The sequence below is a fragment of the Phymastichus coffea genome, unplaced genomic scaffold, assembly GCF_024137745.1.
Source record: "Phymastichus coffea isolate CEN01 unplaced genomic scaffold, Cenicafe_Pcof_1.1 PCOF00011, whole genome shotgun sequence".
Lineage (NCBI taxonomy): Eukaryota > Metazoa > Arthropoda > Insecta > Hymenoptera > Eulophidae > Phymastichus > Phymastichus coffea.
Window position 1 is genome coordinate 4,228,759 of NW_026706822.1, and position 20,919 is coordinate 4,249,677.

The 20,919-nt window shown below is 34.6% G+C and overlaps 1 protein-coding gene across 1 annotated transcript in view; it reads left to right on the top strand.

Moving 5' to 3' along the window:
* LOC131672064 (uncharacterized) overlaps positions 1-17,594 on the top strand; it is a 171,660-nt gene extending 154,066 nt beyond the window's left edge. The window contains exon 3 of the mRNA XM_058949007.1: positions 17,072-17,594. Coding sequence (XP_058804990.1) covers positions 17,072-17,533 — 462 coding nt within the window. The 3' untranslated portion in view covers positions 17,534-17,594. The remainder of the gene's footprint in view (positions 1-17,071) is intronic.
* Positions 17,595-20,919: the final 3,325 nt, after the last annotated feature.

Below are 20,919 nucleotides of genomic sequence, written 5' to 3' on the forward strand. Positions count from 1 at the left end.
ATAATTTGTATGTCAGTCCAAACAGTTCTTTTGGCTTTATTTTTTAGTTTAAAATAGTTTATTATTTTAAAATTGGTTTTTTGTGTACATTTATAATTATTCCTTAAACTCATCATTATTGGGTAGTGATCATTGAAGGGTACGTTGAGGACGTAAGTTTTATATTTGACTTTTCCTAGCCTAACATAGAAATTATCTATACATGTACCTTTGTTAATATCAATATTGGATGGTCTTGTTATGGTATGTAGTCCAGGGCAATATCCATTTTCTAGCAGTACTTGTAAAAAATCTTGATCTAGTATTTCTTCACTCAATATATCAAAATTAAAGTCTCCCATTAAAATATTGTTTTTATATTTTTTGTTTATTTTCAATAATTCTTTGAGATTCAATAGGAATTCAAATTTAGATAAATCATGAGATCTGTAAATTGCAGACAGCACCAAATTTTTGTTGTTTTCTAGTGTAATATTAGAGTTAATTATTTTTAATTTATCTATTTCAAAAAATTCTGTAATTTCGGTGATTTCTTCTTTCATATACAAAACAACTCCATCTGATTTGTTTATTTTACTTTCATTGTAATATATTTTATAGTCTGGAATATTGAACATTTCATGATTGTCTAAATTCCATGTTTCTGTGCATACTATTATACATGGTTTTTTTTCGAGGTTCTTCAGAAATACTAGTAATTTATTGTAATTTATTGTAATAGGCTTCTGATGTTTATACAAAGAATGATATTATTTTCTTTACATATATATTTGTTTAGATCATCAATATTATCTGTTTTATGTTCATTTTCAAATATAATATCATATAAGCTGTTATCCATATTGTAATATTACAGAAAACTATTTAGTATTCCTGGTTTTATTACCTGTTGGACTTGGAGTAGATAATGATGATAACGATAAACTGTTATTTATTCTCGGGCGGTTATATATCTTGCGGGTGTTTGTTTCAAAGTTTATTCTACCAAAATATCTTTGATGAGTTGGTTGGATTAGATAATCTGTCATTTCAATATACCTTTTTATTTTCATTTTTAAAACTTCACACATTTCGCTGTCGATTGCACTATGGTTTACGTTGTAGTTTTTACTATATGTTTCATTGTTGAAAATGCAGTTTGGACATTGGAGTATGCTGCTACTACACATTTTTGCTTGGTGCTTGCCAGCACATTTATAACACGTTGGCTCTTTTTTTGCTTTTTCACATTTTCCGCCGCCGTGGCCAAAACCTGAGCAGTTGTAACACGGATATATGTTGATGACGTCAAAGACTCTACAGTTTTGACATCCAATAAATAATTTGTTACTATTGATTTTTATATGTTTATATAGAATAGATGGAACTTCTATTATTGCAGTTACTGTTTTATTTTTTTCATTTGTAAATACATGATTTACTTTGCATTTTTCTTCGTATTGACTAAAATTTCTTGCATTAATATCAGTTTCTATATCTTTTACATTTGTTGTGAAAGCTTTAGAAATTCCTACTACTTTAACTATCGGTTTACGTATTTCTTCTTTTAGAACAGTAAGTGCCGGTAGTTTTTTTTGTAAAGTTTTTTCTAGCACTGTGACATTTTCTTCGGTCATGCAGTTGATAATTATTGTGTCAGTATTTTTAACTTGTACACTTTTTGTTTGTATGTTTTTGTCTTTAATTAAGTAATGTGCTACTTGATTTTCTAAGTTTATGTTATCATTACTCTTTTTCTTTATTATTAATCTTGGTATTCTTTTGGGCTTAGGTTTTGGTAGTGCAATTGTTTCAGCATATGTTTTTCTCATAATGTTAGTATTTGCATTATTATTTTGTTTTTCTTTAATTAGTAGTTCATTGAGCAATTCATTTTTTTCTTTTGTTTCTTTGTATAGTTCTTTCAATAGGTTATTTTCGGCTTTTAATTGTTGTAATTCATCCAAATCATTGATCTGTGTTATATCCATATAATTATCTTTTTCATTTAAAATTTGCTTTTCATTCACAAGCTCATTTAATATTTCCTGTTTTATTTGTTCTCTACTTACAAGTTTGAATTGTGTTATGAAAGCACTAGCTTGTTCACTTAAGTCCCCATATGGCAAGTTTGATGTTAGTGCAAAATTTGGATGCTCCTGGCATATTATGAATGAGCTGTTTATTAGTTTGATTGCATTTCCTGCATTGACTTTTGCTACTATTTCACTCGTATGATAGAAATTTCCACATATTAAACACACAACTGCTCCTACTTTTGTATTTGGATGACACTTGAAATGCTTATGTAGCGATGATGCGTCAGGCGGTTGCACGTCCGCACCGCTCGACGGCGACATCGTGTGTCTACCCGAAACCACGTCACATACTGTGATCAAATATGATGTAATTCAGATATAGATTAGTATTTATTATATCAAAACCTATTTGATAACCAGAAATATTCTGCTTTTGTTTTCTTTTGTTAGTTTATAAATATTTGATGCAATTTCAATTATTGCACATAACATAATGACTTGTAATATTAAAATAATATTTTTTACGCCTTTTTCATTACTAGTTGTATATTTATCAATATCAATAAGTTTGATGGTTGGTTTAAGTATTTGTTCTTTTTCTACTTTGAAATTATCAATTGATTTTTATGCTAATGGTTTCCTCATTCATACAATTTATTATTGCCATGTCTTTATTAAAGTATACATTTTTTGTTTGGATTTTATCTTTAGTTAAGTAGTGTATTTTCTACGTTAGATGTTTCATTTTTTGTTATGTGACGGATCATTCTTTTTTATTTTATGCCTGAATGTACAAAGAGAGAGAGAGGTTGCCTACAAGAAATTCATTTGCGTTGCGTCGGAGCCAAGAGCATGGCGATAAGATCCTATGGTCAGCAGCACATGTGCGCGCCTCAGCGAAAATGTGTGAGAAAGACCAAGTGCACTGCTGTGGCGTGCTGCGGCAGCATGCTGCTACAGCATGCTACAGTCAGTGCGTTTACTGAGGACTAAAGCAGCGATTAAAAACGCTTAAATAAGATAGAGAAAGTGTGGAGAGGGAGTGGGAAAGAAAATGTGCGGAGGAATAGCGAGGACGAGAGCACTCAGTCGGAAGTAAGCGCCCAAATAATCAGGCTGTAATTATTTTTCTCCGCACTGATTTTGTCTTTTTCAATAGTTACTTTAAAAAAAAAAATATATATATATATAGTAAATATACTGTATCGAAGTTACCAGTGTATTAGCCAGAAAGAATTACGCTGGGTTTATTGAATTTACTGGACCTCCTGGATCTATTCAGTTCATTGGAATTATTTGAATTATTGAACTTGTAGGATTTATTGGACTTATCGGATTAATCAGATTTATTGGAACAAAATATAAAGGACTATTATATACATAACACCATAACTCGAAGAACTGAGTACTCACCTAGTTTCTCTTGGTAATAGACTCTTTTTGGTAATTATATACATCTCTCTCTCTCTCTCTCTCTCTCTCTCTTTCTTTTTTTTCTTCAAATATTTTACTGTGTATAGCTAGAAGCATGAGCAATACCCACGTGTTTGCGTATGAAATCAATGTTTATTAATTAATGCAAACGTAATCGTAAAGTATTAAATTTATAACAATTCTGGTTCAATAATAATAATAATAATAATAAGCTACAAAATAAATAAAGTCAAAGTGTCTGGATCGTAATACTGTCCGGTCCCTGACTATTTAATATTTTACAATTAAAGCGCGTGGACGGGCCGGGATGCCCGAAGAGCTTGGAAACCGTCTAAGTCCGAGGCCGCTTGGCTGTTGAAAGGGCCTACACATACGGGGCGAGTTCGCTTCCAGTCAACTCACGCTTATCAACTGGTAGCAGAGCGTGGTTATGCTGGTCTTTTGTTTTTCTTCCTCGCGCTGAAAGTTGTGAATATTCGTTTTTTTATATAAAAAAAAGAAGAATGATAAATAATCTTAAATGATAAATTTTGTAATAATGTAAAGAAGGGAAATAGTGAGAGATGGAAATTCACTTAATTTTAATTATATTCAGCAACATTTCAGTAATAACAAATTGTTAATAATTTGTTGGTTTTCTGTTAATAAAGCCTGAAGAGGTCAGCAAGTGTGCTGACGAAACGTTGCTCAATATAATTAAAATTAAGTGAATTTGCATCTCTCACTATTTCCCTTCTTTCCATTACTACAAAATTTATCATTTAAGAAAACTATAAGGGAATCAAGACAGTATGTTACGTAGACAAATAATCTTTCTTTTTAAATTAAGTATATACACATATAAATTGTAACGGGGTTGGGTTGCTACCGTTTAATTAATTTATTCGGACGATTGTGTAGATGGGCACGCGTAATTACCTATGTTCAATACGGAAGTCGGAGAGCAAGAGGGAATGGGCGTCAGTCAACCAACTAACTACGAATACGAAATAAACACGTCAAAAGTAGTGGTTAATATCACAGACGAAAACTCTTTATTACTTCTAAATGTTACATTACATTCGGCCCGCGTGTTTATGTTTACATACCGCGCTCGCACGGCAACGACATACAGTGTCGGATCGCTCGCCGCTCTTTGTTAGCAGAGCTATTACATGCACGCTTCGCTTCGAGTACGGAAAATTGATTATCAGGCATGCAATCACGGTCGCGAGATTAAGCTGGCCAGCTTACCTTAATGACGAGCGTTCGGCAGCGAACGAACTTAGCACACACAGCGCGTGCGGATAAAGTCTTTTGTTCTCCCTTTCTTTTGGATCGCGAACTTGCGCGCGCACGGTTTCGCTCTCGATGGTGAAACACTTCACTCACACTCGTGGTGGCAGGGGAGGACACCGTGTTTGCAGGCTCTGGTCAGTACTCTCTGGATAACTCGGCGACAACAATCACTCGATCTCTGCAGTGCGTTCAGGCGATTAGGTTACGAGCCTCGATTTTTGCGGTCTCTGTATCGGTAGTTAGTCCCGTACTGGTTCGTTTTCAATCGCGCGCGTTTCGTCTCCTCGCGTGCCGAATTCCCTCGTTACATTTTTCGGCTACCGGTAGGTGCTGCCCTCGCGGGCAGCCGCATGCATGGGCCGTTAGCGCTAATATGACGTTTACCGTCACAAAATATATATATATATTTTTTTATTTGTTTGTACGATACTTAAAATATTTTTCTTTGGTAATTTTATTTCTTAGACCGTATTTAATTCTAATTACGTGTTTTTGCGTGAAAAAAATTTAGTTCGTTCTTATATACATTTGGTGCGATACGGGTGAACGAGGTATTTATCGGCAGGCACGTATAGTTATGACGAAGACAAACGAAATTGTTTTACTCGGTCGCACATTGGAGCGCATTGAAACTCAGCAGAGTTTCATTTTTCGGCGACGCTCTCATAGACGTAATCGGATCACTCACTTATCGGACTAGTTTTTGTTTCCTTATGTTCCCACATTTTCTGCCTGCTTGGCTGAGAGTGGACTAGGCGATTCAAAACTAAATAAGATCCGATGGAAAAAAATTGAATCTTATTTTGCGTACGATGCGCGTATTTGAAATTTGATGGGAGTGCTTGGAGACGTTCTTTCGCGTAGAAGAAGAAAATTTTCTTTTTCCCCTTTCCTCATACGTTTGATTGTTAAATAATAAATATTCCTAATTTTCTATTTGTTATCCCGTTTAATATTTTTTAATTATTTTATTTTATTATTAATGCAATTTATTTATGTTACGTTATTGTTATGGTTACTGAACTATATTTTCAAAACCTATAGAAGTATAAAAAAAGAAAGCTACCATAACTCAAAATGAGTGTTTACGATTATAAACCTTTACATTGTTGCGTGTCCCTTCGCTTTTACTTTCTGAGCATAATAAGCTGCCAAAGACTCTAGGGCCATAAATTTTCTGTAGACTAGAAAGTAATCAGACGTAGCAGGACCTATTATTATTTGTTTTTTAAACGAATAAACAATAAGTAAGATAGCAACCGAAGCGGCCACCCTACAGCTGCTGACTAGCATGTCGGCCAGCTTTACCCTTCAGAACATTGTACAAGGAATCATAATTTGATGGAAAGCATGTGCCTTTGAAAGATTTTATCCAAGATGTTCGTAATGGAAAGGCGCTGATATCAGACGGACAAGATCAGAATTTCGTTCGCCTAAATATTGCTAAGCTACGGGGATCAGCGCGGGACAGAATGTACGGCAAATCAATCAAAGCTGTTGATGATTTAATTAAAATTCTAGAGGAACGATTTGCACCATGCAAAGACTTTGCGTACTATGATTCTAAAGTTCAACTCATAGTTTACGCATGAAGCAAGGAGACTCAGTCGGAGATTTCCATGACAGGATAAACATCATGTTAAATTGTTAATTGTTAATCTTGTTCAGAATGCTCAGAAGGAAGAGCTTGTCGAAAACTACAACGACGCGATGTTGATCCCTATGCAGAACTCAACTATAAAAATTTTTATCAATGGGTTTTCAAAGAAAATCGGGGATTTAGTACATGTTTAACAATCCGAGACCTAACCCTAGAGAAAGCATATAAAAAAACGCTTCGCATAGAGACCAGAAATAAATCAAGGACTTGGCACGCTAAGCCGAATACTAACAAATGGACAACCCAACCCTCCTGCGTGGACTAAATATAAATTACAAACAAGATCAACAAAATAACCCGGAGGTGCATTACAAAGATGAATAGGATGAACTACCCGTAAAGATTTAGCAATTGTTTTTCCAGCGAAACAACGGACAACAACCTTATCAGAGTAACCAAAATAATTAAGAAGAACAAAATCGACCCCTAAGGCAAGGACAAACTCAGAACAGGAACCAGAAACCTCGCTATAGGAATTACCAAGACAATGGACCGTACGCAGGGCGCTTATGTAACCCTGATACGAATTCATGCCATCATCCCACCGGAAACGTTACGGAATGATAGCATATGACCTGCAGCTGAAAGGAGAATTCAGACCAAACCCGAGATACTCGCAACAAGGGAATGCTAGTAATTTAAAATCAGAAGTGAGTCGCCCAGCTACGAATGGAGCGGACCTATGTCAGACGTGCCGGCAGAATCAGGACAAGATTCAGTCTCAGCAGCAGAATGCGAGAGCAATGGTGACGGAAGTACAAGCCATATCGATGACAGAGAAACCGGGAGTGCCTCCAGCAAGAGTGATGACGATACTGAAGAACCCGCAAACTCTGTTAAATCAATCGTCGCAGTTGCCTCGAATTGGGGACCTAGCACATGAAATAATCAAATCTATGCACTGACAAGAGTAAGGTTTCGGATACCTGAGACCAGTAAAAAATGGACTATATTCATGGTCGATAATGGAATGGCCGTGAACCTAATTAAATTCAGTGCATTAAATTGGACCACGAGGTTTGATCTTAGAGAAGTTACTAGCTTAAGTGGCATAACAGCACATAGCGTTCCGACCATAGTTACAGTGATACTGTCCACAAATGGATGGTTGGTAAAATTTCAAATAGTATAGAATAATTTTCCTATTGAAGAGGATATAATTTGAGGCAGAGATTACTTAATGATGAATACCAACGCTGTAATTTCATTCTATCATAGTAGTCTAATGTTGAATAGCGATGTAATGAATCCAGTACCATTTTTACCGAATAGTATGCCTATAACCGATTACAAGACCTGAGCAGACAATGAGTATCAATGTTGGTGAGGATGACGTATCAGACGCTGATACTGTAGCAGACTTAAATCAAAGAACAGAATAACTTGCTGCTGAAGGAAACTGAAGCAGTGAGGCTAGAGAAAGTGAGAAAGAACTAACGGTCGGTATGCTAAGATACACCTTAGCGTCGAGGACTCGACAAGTCATACAGATTAACTTAAAGAAGACTAAGCTCATAGAAGGATATCTATCTAGGATAGATGTGGTCGATGATAAAGTCTTCCTTGAGGAAGGCGTAGTCATCAATGACCATGAGACTTGTAAAATCCAATATTAATTACATTGGCAATCATATAAAAACACAGGCCTGCAAAATAGAGAGTCGTCACTGTTCTTTTACAACTTACGGTCATTTCCGAAGTAATTTTTGGCGTAGAATTAGAATCCGTCGTCAGAAATGCTTCATCACGTCAGGTTTTTGAGTAATCGTCCCCTAAAGGTCGAAAAAACACGTTTTTTGGCCATATTCAAGGCTTGATTACATCGTGAGTTTATATTCTTTTCAAAAACGGTTGACGGCATCTTAAAGAAACACTCTTACCCTTCAAAACCTATTTTTCAAATTTAAGATATCATTTTTTTTCATCAAGATATCATCAATTGAAGTTTGCCATTTTTGAGGTTTCACCATGAGCTTAAAAGTTCGGCCAATTTTCCTGGAAGAATACGATATATTTCTTAGTTTTTTTTTTTATAATGATTCTAGAATCATTATCCAAAAAATACGATATATTTCTTAGTTTTTTTTTATAATGATTCTAGAATCATTATCCAACAAATACTAAGAAATATATCGTATTCTTCCAGGACAATTGGCCGAATTTTTAAGCTCATGGTGAAACCTCAAAAATGGCAAATTTCCATTGATGATATCTTGATGAAAAATAATGATATCTTAAATTTGAAAAATGGGTTTTGAAGGGTAAGAGTGCTTCTTTAAGATGCCGTCAACCGTTTTTGAAAACAATATAAACTCACGATGTAATCAAGCCTTGAATATGGCCAAAAAACGTGTTTTTTCGACCTTTAGGGGACGATTACTCAAAAACCTGACGTGATGGAGAAATTCTGATGACGGATTCGAATTCTACGCCAAAAATTACTTCAGAAATGACCCTCAGTTACAAAAGAACAAAACCTTGCAGGCCTGTGTAATTATACGCGGACCAAAAGAATATCCTTAAACTCTTCAATGATAGGACTCATTGTATAATCACCACCGGAATAGATAGACTTTACGAAATTATGGATGTTCACGGCGACAAAATTTACTAATTAAGCATTCGAATGCGGCAGTAGTTTAAGAAATTGGGAAATGAAAGTGCTCGACTGTAATATGTGATTTCAGTACAATCCCTTGGAAGAATGCTAGAGGCCAAATTGGACCATTACATCAAAGGTTCGGAAAGACTAGTAGAAATCATTTGTGCTTTAAAAAAAAACAAAGTACATCCGTATCTTATAGACTCCAACATGTTGCACCAAATAGCTAATGATATAAAATATACTGTATCGGACCTTGATTTTTCGATTCCAACAGAACACCTCAGAGTCGAGGAAATTGAGAATATCAAACATTGACGCAATACATCGAGAAGGGAGGACGTACATTATTGTCCACTTGCCTCCAGTCGATAGAAACTATTATGTCTGCATTCTGTGCTGGTACGGCAATCGTCGAGTTCAATTGAAAAGTCAGTATACATAAGATACAAGTACGCATACCTAGCATTGAGCTTGGACCAAAAACATTACATACAAATAAATCATCATGCATTAGAAAACTGTGTGCAAACACATTATACCTTTATATGTCCAGTGGGAAGTCCCCTATTGGATACTAATCTAAATGGAAATTGTGAATTGAGAATGTTATTGCAACCATCTAATCACGAATTATACTATTGCAATATAGTACTAAAAATACAACGTGGCCGAAACAGCAAGTATATGATAACTTCGGAAACTTCAGTCCAATCGATTATATGAAGATATGGGAGGATTCCTGTGAACCCATGGGTGTGGTGAAATATATGTTTTGTCACAGTGCCACCTCAGCGCTGATTAATTCTAGCAAAAAATATAAGACCAAACATTGCCCACCATGTACCAGAAAATCTTCCAAACAGGCCTATATAGTTATCATAGAGCATGCAGAAATTACGTTACGAGAATAAAGTTCGAGTCACACAAAATCATCTGCGGTTACCAAAATCGCAAGGTGTTACGGACCTATTGGTTTTGTGAGAGAACTGTATATCTCAATGATCAGGATAGTGATTAGAAGTCACTTAGACTTGTAATCTAGTGATCTTTGACTATAATGGGATCTCTTATGGTGACATCGAGAACCTCGCCCTATTCTTAAAAAACCCATCCACTAGTCAGAATCAGGACCATAATTTGTTGAAGGATCAGGGATTGTACTCAAAAGACTTGGAGGGACTCAGTATGAGTGCCGTACAAGGGACCCTTCAAGTGGCAATACAAGGATCAAGAATATAACCAGGACAATGATTCAGTTCTCATCAATAACCATTTTTATTTTATTTGTATTATTATTTCCTTTTCCCTTTTTCTCTTTCTCTTTTTTCTATCTTCTTTTCATTCTTTCTAGTTTGAATAAACGGACAAAGCATATTACCAATAACTATGTTTAATCCTTTACGGTGACATGACCCCCTAATCAATGTTACCGAGGACGGCAACGGTTCTAAGGGGGAAGGGATGTTATGTAACGGACCATTCTTTTTTTATGTTCTGCCTAAATGTACAAAGAAGAAACGTAAAATTTTTTGTAATTTTAGAAACATTACCTAATATTGTTACTAAAAATTCAAGTTTTAACAAATATTTATTTCAATGTAAAAATTGTTAAAAAGACTAGAAAAAAGCTATTAACGAAAAAAAAAATGCAAAATGAAAACTTCTAGATTACTTGCTCCAAACCTCTCTCTCTCTCTCTCCCTCTCCCTCTCCCTCTCCCTCTCTCTCTCTCTCTCTCTCTCTATGGTTTGCTTTTTCAGAGAACGGGAGAAAAAGAGAGGGACAGAAAGGAAAAGAGAGAAAGAGCAAAAGAAAGGAACGATATTTTTTTTCACCGTACTTACGGGCGCTGTTGTTGTTCCGCCTGATGATCGACTCACCGATGCTGCCATCGTGGCTGTTCAAAAGTATGCCCTTTGTGTACCTGCGTGGGGATAATATTATTGGTGTTGGTAAAACTAATAGACAAACTTTACTAACACAAATTAGTACTCCAAGTAATACCGATAGCGCTGATACACTTAACTTGGCCCGAAACAAATGGCGGAGAACTGTTCAGTCAAATTATTACAATATAGGTATGTTAAGCGTTGATCTTATAAATAAACTTGATTCATTTGCTTACTTTGCATCCTGCAAACACGATTGGATATGGAATATTTCGATATTATTGCTGTTACTAAAACATTCTTGACCAAAAATATTCCCGATAATCATTTATCTCGACCGTGCTGTAAAAAAGAGCGAAGATGTAGCAATCTATATGTGTGATTTTTACATAGTTAAATTCTTATTTACCTCCAATCCAGAATCCGTTACCACACCTGACTTTATTATTTCAGAAATTAAATGTATAAAATTTAAACTATTATTTGTTGTTATATACCACCACCGATCTGCATCCTCTTGTTTTTATTTCTTCAATTGTATTTTTGCTAAGCTGTCATTTTATCATGATCTCATTATTACTGGTCGCTTTAACACTGACCTTTTCTCGATCATCCTGTATGAAGCAAATACTTTGCGCAATTTAATTGATCAAAAAGCTCATGTTAATGTCTCACTTGAGCCTACCCATCAGTGTCTCAACAGAAACCTTCCCCCGTCTCACACATCCCTTGATTTTTATATTGTAAAGGATTTCAACTCTGAAAAAAAATTTTTCTAAATTGCATACTCCATTTATTGCAGGGCACGACATTATAAGTATTTGTTTTGATTACTTTGTTACTAGATCGATCACAAAATCCTTTTACACATACTAACAAAATTCTATTGCCTCAGAAAAATTATTTACTACTGTAGATCCCGTAGGCGGAACGAAAAACTGTTAGCAGGTTCAAATAACAATTTTTTCAACTTTAAAATGAGAAGTTGAGCATATTTTTCCGATAATTTTTTACCAAATTAAAGCCTTTTTTCTAAAAAAATGAGGTTTTTATTAAAACGCGAATATATAAAAAAATAAGCGAGATAAAAAAGCTCTACAGAGAAAAAAATTGTAGTTTTATCCATAGAACAAAGATCTGCAGTTTAAATTTAATATTGAGAGAAAAATCTTTTTTTAGTTTGTTAACATGTTAAAAATACTTTAGACGATAGGAAACTTACATTCTTTATTTTGTTTCACTTTTCTAAACGATTTGACTCTATTTTACATGATATAATAATATATAAACTTACCTTATTGAATTTTTGTAATATTACTTTACAATAGTTTTTTTCTTACTTAGCGAGTAGGCTGCAGGCGAGTTCTAAGGATAGTGGTTTAATTTCTGTATAGCTCCATACATCCATGGTTTTCCTCAGGGCAGTGTTCTTGAACCACTGCTGTTCGTTATTTACATAAATTATCTAACAAATAGACTGCGCTTTGCTAATTATCTCATTTGTGCAGATGCTACACGAATGTAGGTATAGATCTCCATAATGCTATCAGTCAAGCTTAATTCGAAGTAAATGCGGTTACCCAAGGGACTTCCCAAAATGGATTAAACTTGAATCCATTGAAAACAAAGGTAATTATTATCGACAATCAACTGTACGTTGTGTAGATTAATCTATAATCGCTCCCTCGCATTATATTAAATAATACTGGCATTACCTATTCAACAACAGCTACCAATCTCGGTGTTACTATTTAAACTACTCTTGATTAAAAGCTCCGATTTCTCACGATAGTTAGAAATGTTTTTGCTACATTCTTTAATGTTTTATAAACATCATTATGATTTACTTTGAGAACACAACTTGTAGAAGCACTGGTTTCTCCACATTTTCAGTAATGCTGAATAGTTTACTAAGACCTCGATAAAACAAGATTATCCGACTTGCAGTTAACACAGGATGCCTGTGTCAGATTCATAATAGGTCACATCCCTGTCATTTCCTTAAAAAATATTACCTCACATATCACGTATCATACACTCCGGTTAAGGTGTCTTGCTTTCTACACTAAGCATAAATACACTTCCTTGGAACGGCGAGTTTTAACGATTATTTTATCAAAATAAAAATTACTTGAGAATTTCTTTCTCAGATGATTTCAGTATTATGAAAGAAAGTATGTTTTGCTTCAATAAAAATCAGTTAGGTAACCCTTTTTAAAAAAATGACCTTTTGTTTAAGCCACTTTCGCGTGCACACACACACACACACACACACACACACACACACACACTACTGTTCAACAAAAACGTGTAATCTTTTGCTATTTGCTAATTTTCCGTATTTTTATTTGTCTTCGTATGTTTCAATTTATAAATCAGCAAGTACATTCTTTTCTTTTGAGTATTTTTCTGGAAAATCTGTAGACATCCTGTTTGTATCAAAGTAAAGTTAGCGAAGTTATTCAGTCTATATCTTATGCTTATAATAAAGCAATATATTTATCACAGTAGTTCAGAGTTTTCCACTAATATGTACCTTTCTTTAAAATTAAAATGTTAAGTGATAAAACATGTATAAGCTAGAAAGAAGTAGCGATGTTAACGCCAGTGACGTGCGCAAGTACAGAGCGATCGACCCCAAGCTTGGTATTATGAAGATGCCAAAATTTTTTGTTAACATGAGAATATGCGCAAATGCTCCTTTACTGTTGACATCATCAAAATGCGTAGAACACGTTATTGTGAAAAGTCGTTCGAAGCAATGAAACTTTTGGAGTATATTTACGTGTATAAAAAGTTCATTTCAAGTATTAGGTAAAGAATAATGCTTACTTTTTCATAACTTCATGGGCAAAATCAAAAGAAAATACATAAAAAATAGTTTAAATAATTCTAAAAACTGAATAAAATACTAAAAAAATGACTAAATTACTACTAAAATACTAAAAAAAGAATAAAAAAACAAAAAAAAAACAAAAAACAAAAAAAAATGGAGCTAGTACTCTTTTACGTCCTCGTCGTTAGCTCTGGGTTACGCAAAAAAAGAGTAAATTTTCGAAAGTCCCCAATATTTTAACCACTGTTTATGTCGTAGTATTCGTCATATTAGATCTACAATGATAAACTATAAAAAAAATTAACAGATTCGTAATCAGCAACCGCAAATACCCTTGGGTAGTTATTTTTAAGTTTGTACATCTAATTTCTCGAAAATTCCCGAGCCGCCATCTTGAATCCGTCATTTTGAATCAATAATTTCTGCATTTCGACTTCAGATTCGTGATCAGCGACCCCAAAAACCCCCGAGTAGGAATTTTCAAGTAAAACCACTGAACAGAAAAATATGTGCAACAAAGGGTTAATACGTTGTAGCTAGCGAGATGAAGGAGCCAGGCAGGAAGATAGAGTGAGCGTATTAACCCACGTACGCACACATATACTCTCCCCACTAGTCAAGTATATGAATGGAGCGAAGCAGATCATATGGCTTGACTCCTGTATATATTGCTCTCTCTCTCTCTCTCTCTGTAATATTTTTCTTGCTCTGTTCTCTCTGTATAGCCGTTATCTTTGGTCTAATTTTGCTTTGTATTAGAGGAGCGGTGGGAGTGCTAATATGAACGTTTGCACAAAAAGCAGAGATGCATTTCATGCATCAGAGATAGAGACTATCCATACCTACATCCACATCTATCCTCACTCTTATAATTGCACGCATATATACTTACATATTCTCGCTTTCTAACAGTTTTTATATAACTAACTTCTTTCATCTACCAATTTCACAAGCAGCTCCATACCTGAGTTAGTTTTTATCCAACCTGATATTACTCATATTAGATAGATATATTATATATAGTTACCGTTATTATTATTATTATTTACAATTGTTAATTAACAAATACCTACACGGAAAATTGGATCCCACCTCGTCTTATACCGTCCACATTGTGATCTACCTAGTAGGTTAAGATTCGAAGATCCGAAGTACAGCGCGTGAAAATGATGTTAAGACAGAACCCTGTGAATCAGTTCCGTTGTACGTATGAATAGCCTTGTTACAACGCCACGGGAATCTTATTTATGGAGATTATTTAAGATAGATCAATTGTTAGTTTTTCAGTATTGGGCTCGTTCGCTCTAACGGTCAAAAAAGAGGGACGGAGCACCAACTTCTTGTTGCCTCTATTCCGACCACAAGGAGAGGTTTGCAGAATTGCTTGTGTGATGTCTCTTATTTAGCGGTAAATTTGTGCGATAGCGGAGATAATTACGTCAAGTGAGAACGATAACTAAAATAAGAGTGCGCGATCAAGCTCGTCCACTCTTATTATACATTTTTCAGTAAGCACGTCTTATTGAAATACATGCCTAAGCGCATTATCAAGACTGTTAATAACACGGTTACAGTCTTCGAGATGTCGCTGATCCTTCAGTCCCTTATTTATCCGTTCGGGTTCAGTGTTTATATATGTCAGAATATTCTCTCGTATACTAAGGACTACCATGTGCTAGTCTGATTCACTGGCTCTATTGTGTTAATAATAGGTAATCCGATACTTTGTAAATCTGAGTCCAAAGATATTGCAGACGCGTCGTGTTATAAGCATACGAGGTCTGTCCGGAAAGTATCGGGCCTACCTTTATATTTTCGTACTAGCGTTATTCTTTATCATCTGGTGGGTGGCATCCTTCAAAGTAATCCCCACTTGATTGAATAACACGGTTCCATCGATGTTTCTACTTTTCATAACAGTCCTGGAACTCACTTTTAGGGATAGCCTTAAGTACACACGTCGCATTGTTTTCAACCGTTGTTTTGTCATTCAATCGGTGTCCTTTGAGTGGTTTTTAGTTTTGGAAACAGCCAAAAGTCACAAGGGGCTATGTCGGGACTGTATGTAGGTTGTCGCAGCAATTCGATGTTGTGTTTGCTCAAAAACTGCTCCACAAGATTGGATGAATGCGCTGGCGCATTATCGTAATGGAGAAACCAGTCACCACTTTCCCAAAAGTGCGACCGTTTTCTTCTTCCTGCATCACGCAAACGTTTCAAAATTTGAACGTAGTATTCTTTATTGATTGTCTGACCTGTTGGTGCATATGTGCGATGTACAACACCTTCACAATCGAAAAAAATAATCAACATTGACTTAACATTGCTCCGACTTTGACATGCTTTTTTGGTCTTGGCGATTCAGAATGCTTCCACTGTGAAGATTGTTGTTTTGTTTCAGGACCATAACCATAAACCCATGATTCATCACCTGTAATAACTTTTCTAAGCATATTATTATCATTATTGACCATTTCCAGATTGTCCAGAGCGATTTCTAAGCGAATGTTTTTCTGCTCTGCTGTGAGCAATTTTGGGATGAATTTCGCACACACGCGTTTCATTCCTAAATTTTCGGTTAACATTCCTGAAATTATAGTTTTTGGTATCCTAAGGTCTTCTTCTAGTTCTCGCACAGTCATACGAAGATCTTGTTCGATTGCAAGTCGCACCCACTCAATATTATCTGCGGTTTTTGTCGTCGAAGGTCGGCCGGAACGAGAATCACTATCGACAGAAGTGCGACCATCCTTGAACCGTTTATACCACTCTTTTATTCGTGTTTTTCTCATACACTCGCTTCCGAAGGCCTTTTGCATCATTTCAATAGTTTCCGAACTCGTTTTTCCGAGTTGAAAGCAAAATTTGATGCAAATTCGTTGATCTTGTTTTTCAGTCATTTTTGACAATAGCAAAATCCGACGAACGCGAAAAAGGCACTGTAAACAAAGACACGCTGCGCATGAACTATACGTCCAGCAGGTGTCAGTAAGTAATCAATAGATTCGTGAGGCTTTACTGTTGACGTTTCTGTCCGGTAGAGGTCGCTCGAACACTATGGCGCGAAGATATAAACGTAGGCCCGATACTTTCCGGACAGACCTCGTACACTTGCTATTACTACTTATAATTCAGGACATCATTACAAATATCTACATACTGTTCATTGAAATATTTATTAACGTAATGAATAAGTATTGTAATATACACAGCAATGAAGAGGTCAATAATCGGCACATTTCATATGATCTTTTGAACATTTATATAAATAAATATAAATATAAATATAAATACAAATATATATATATGTATGTATATATACCATTATAAATAAGTTACTTTTGTTTTCAGTGTCAGAAACGCCATATTTATACATGCCCAGAATTTGAAAAAAGTAGGAAATGTAGTAAAATTGAATTTTGTCCATATCCTCATAAAAGATCTACTGTGAAGACAGAACTATCAAAAAATCATGTCAATTCAAATACAAGCAATAAAATTGAATGCCTCAATGAAATGAGAGGAAAAGAAAATCCAATTGTTGAATACAAAAAACGGTATTATGAAAATTTGAGGGAAAATTTGAATGAAAAAAACGGTGACTTGCTCAAATTATTAAACGTCAAAACCACTATTAATGCAGAGCAAATAATTCAGTCAAAAGGAAGAAAAAATAATAGCAATGAATTTATTGATATAAACAAATCTATTGAAACTAGTTCTCAATGTAGTATAAATACTGAGAATTTTCACAACAGAACAGAATGGACTCTTATTGGTCCGCTTCCATCTTACATTCCCATAGATAAATAATAAATATCACTGTATTAACTATTAATTTTTTATTAAATATTTACTTGTAAGAACCTCCATATCAAATAAATATTTAATTGAAAACATTGTGAATATTATTTTTAATACAAATTAAAGTGTGGCTTTCACTTAATTGTTTAAATAATTTATCATTCTTTTATTATTTGATAACTGTTTGGAAGAATTAGTTATCAAACAATTATGTACGAGTTGTGAACATAACTATTAAGTCCACATTTATTAATCATTTCATCATTTAAAAATATTTTGCACAAGATTACTCAGTCTATAACGTTTCGCTATTAGAACAAGCTCTGTACTTAAACCAGTCCATTGTGAAATCCATAAACTCGAACACCAAATAAAAATATATTATTAAGACCAAACAAGCACTGCGCTGCGATATTACTTATGTGTTTGATCATATCAGAAAAATTTTACAAGCTTCCGAATCCTGGTCTTTCATAGCTCTAGAGTTTTGAATGGACGTTAGGGGTAAAACCTGTTGTTTTCAGTTGGCGCGCTAGCCGGAAATCTCGTTTTACAACTTAACGATCATATGGATTTTTCTTATCAAAACTCGTATAGATTCTTTTCCTACAGTTTTGAAAATCACGTAGACTGTTGCACAGTCAGCCAGTTAGTTCAGAACCATTGACTAGTTCACACGCTCTAATTTGTACACCTCCTTCTTATAAAATAAAATTCACAATTGTTTGATGCTAAAGTCTATTAATAATTTCATCTTCACTCAATTAATTTTACGTGAAGAAGCATAAACGCGTGGTTTCGTACAAATTATATTCTTACTTGGTACTCGGAGCTCGCCTCGACGCTTAGTATATTTACAATTAAAATCCGCTGATTTAGGAAACATTGATTAAGACAAAAAAACGAATATTTGAACTCTTCAAATTAAAAGTCATCTAAAATTGTACTTGTTCTTTGAAAAATTAATTTGATATAGAATTTTCTTATTAATAATGATATTAGTCTATTTATATAGCTTTGATATGGCATTACACCCCATATCCTTCTTAAAAAAAGAGAATCTTGAAAAGTGAAGCCTGTGAACTTTTTAATTGGTTGACTGATAATAGATATTTAGACATTTCATTGGCCTATATGATTTGAGGAATATGGTGCAAATTTTTGAAATATGTGTGTTATGTGTATTTTTATATTAGATTAGATTCTGATTTCGATATAAATGTATTGAATTAATTATTTTCATTATGTGATTAATATAAAAATTAACTTAACTGTAACCAGAGAGTAAGAGAGAAGGAGACCCAACTCTATATACGAGAACTGGGACGTTTTCACTCGCAAAGATCGCTCATCGGAATAGCTGATACTAGCTAGCGTCAGACCCCTTCAATCACCCCCGCCACCCCGTCAACTTAAATATAACTTTTGACGTTTATACGGTGATGTAAGCACGTTAGCCGAGAGGTTAAGATTTCTGCCTTGAATTGCTCGGATCGTCGGTTCGAATCTTAGAGATGAATTTTTTTTTCATCATTACTTTATTTTTATTATATCTTCAGAGTTTATGTATCTCTGTAACTTCGATCTCTTACTTTTTTATATAGTATACGAGGTGTGTTCAAAAAGTAAAGTGAATTTTTGAATTGGGCGAGATACTTTGATTCGATCATCGATATCTTTTTTATTATGTTAGTATACATGTCACTCATATATGCTCACAGTTTTAACCAGTTTGTATGTTTACTTTTTTTTGCGAGACAGAAACGTTAGACGTGTTTTTTGTGCTCAGCAATTTTCTACTGTCGAAAACAATCGATCGAAGAGTTTGCATAAAATTTTATGTAAAAAATTAAATTAAGTGCTCCAAAACACTTGAAATGTTGACAATGGCATACGGTGAGATTCTTTAAGTCAAAAAAATTTTTAGAAATGATATAAGCTCTTTCAACATGTCCGCGAAGACGCCCACGACGAACTTCGCTCTGGACGCCCCAGCACTTATAACACAATAACTGATGAAAGTGTTGAAGAAGTGAAACAAATGGTGTTAAAAAATCATTGAATCACTATTAGAAAAGTGGCTGAAGACGTCGGTATTAATGTTGGCTCGTGCCATATAATTTTTTCCAAAGTTTTGGGCATGAAACGTGTAGCAGTAAAATTTGTTCCGAAACTGCTTAATTTTAAACAAAAGGACCGTAGAAGGAGCATCGCTGAAGAGCTGTTAAACGACGTCAATGATGATCCTGATATGCTCAAAAGAGTCATAACTGGTGACAAATCATGGTTTTATAGTTATGACGTCAAAGCTAAAGCCTAATCGTCCCAATGGAAGACTCCAGAAGAGCCAAGACCGAAAAAAGCACGTCAAGTTTGATCAAATGTCAAGGTCTTGCTCGCTGTTTTCTTTGATTATCGTGGCGTAGTACATCAAGAATTCTTACTACAAGGTCGTACGGTCAATGAGGAGTATTATCTTAAAATTATGCGAGAAAGTTTGCGAGAAGCAATACGAAAAAAACGTTCAGGATTGTGGGAAAATAATTCATGGATTTTGTATCACGATAATGCACCTGCTCACTCATCGTTGCTTGTATCGAACTTTTTGGCCAAAAATAAAACCACAATCATGCCTCAGGCATCATATTCACCAGATATGGACCCCTTCGACTTTTTTCTGTTCCCAGAACTTAAGAAACCCATAAAAGGACGGAGGTTTGAAACGATTGAGGAGATAAAGAAAAAATCGTTAGAAGAACTCAAGGCTATACCAGAAAGTGCTTACCAGAAGTGCTTCAAGGATTGAAAAATACGTTGGCACAAGTGTATTATATCTGAGGGGGATTACTTTGAAGGGGACAACATAAATATTGATGAATAAATAAATATTTTTTCATAAAAATAAAAATTCACCTTACTTTTTGAACATACCTCTTATACCTAACGTTCTATATTATCTGAGCGTTCAAAATCGACATTTAAACACCTGTTAGTATACAATTGCATGATAATGTTATGCATTTTAATGTTGTCACAACACTTATCTATCTTAGCGAAATAAAAATTTTTCATGCACTTATACAAGAGGTTATTTATTTATTTTTGACTACGTCTATTCAATCAATTATTTTAACATTCCAAATGATATATGGTGTGTGACAAAAAAAGTTAAGTTAAGTAAAGCGTAGAATATATTTGAGAAAGTGTTTTTCTTATATCAATTCACTGATTAATATATACTGGTTTATGAACGTTAACTCTTTTAGGGCAGCGTATCACATATGATACACCTAAATTTTTTCAGTTTTTCATACATACCGCGACCGTTTTGAGCTCAATCGCTCTCGAATATACACTCGGCAACAAAATTATCGCAACAAAGATTTTTCATCGAA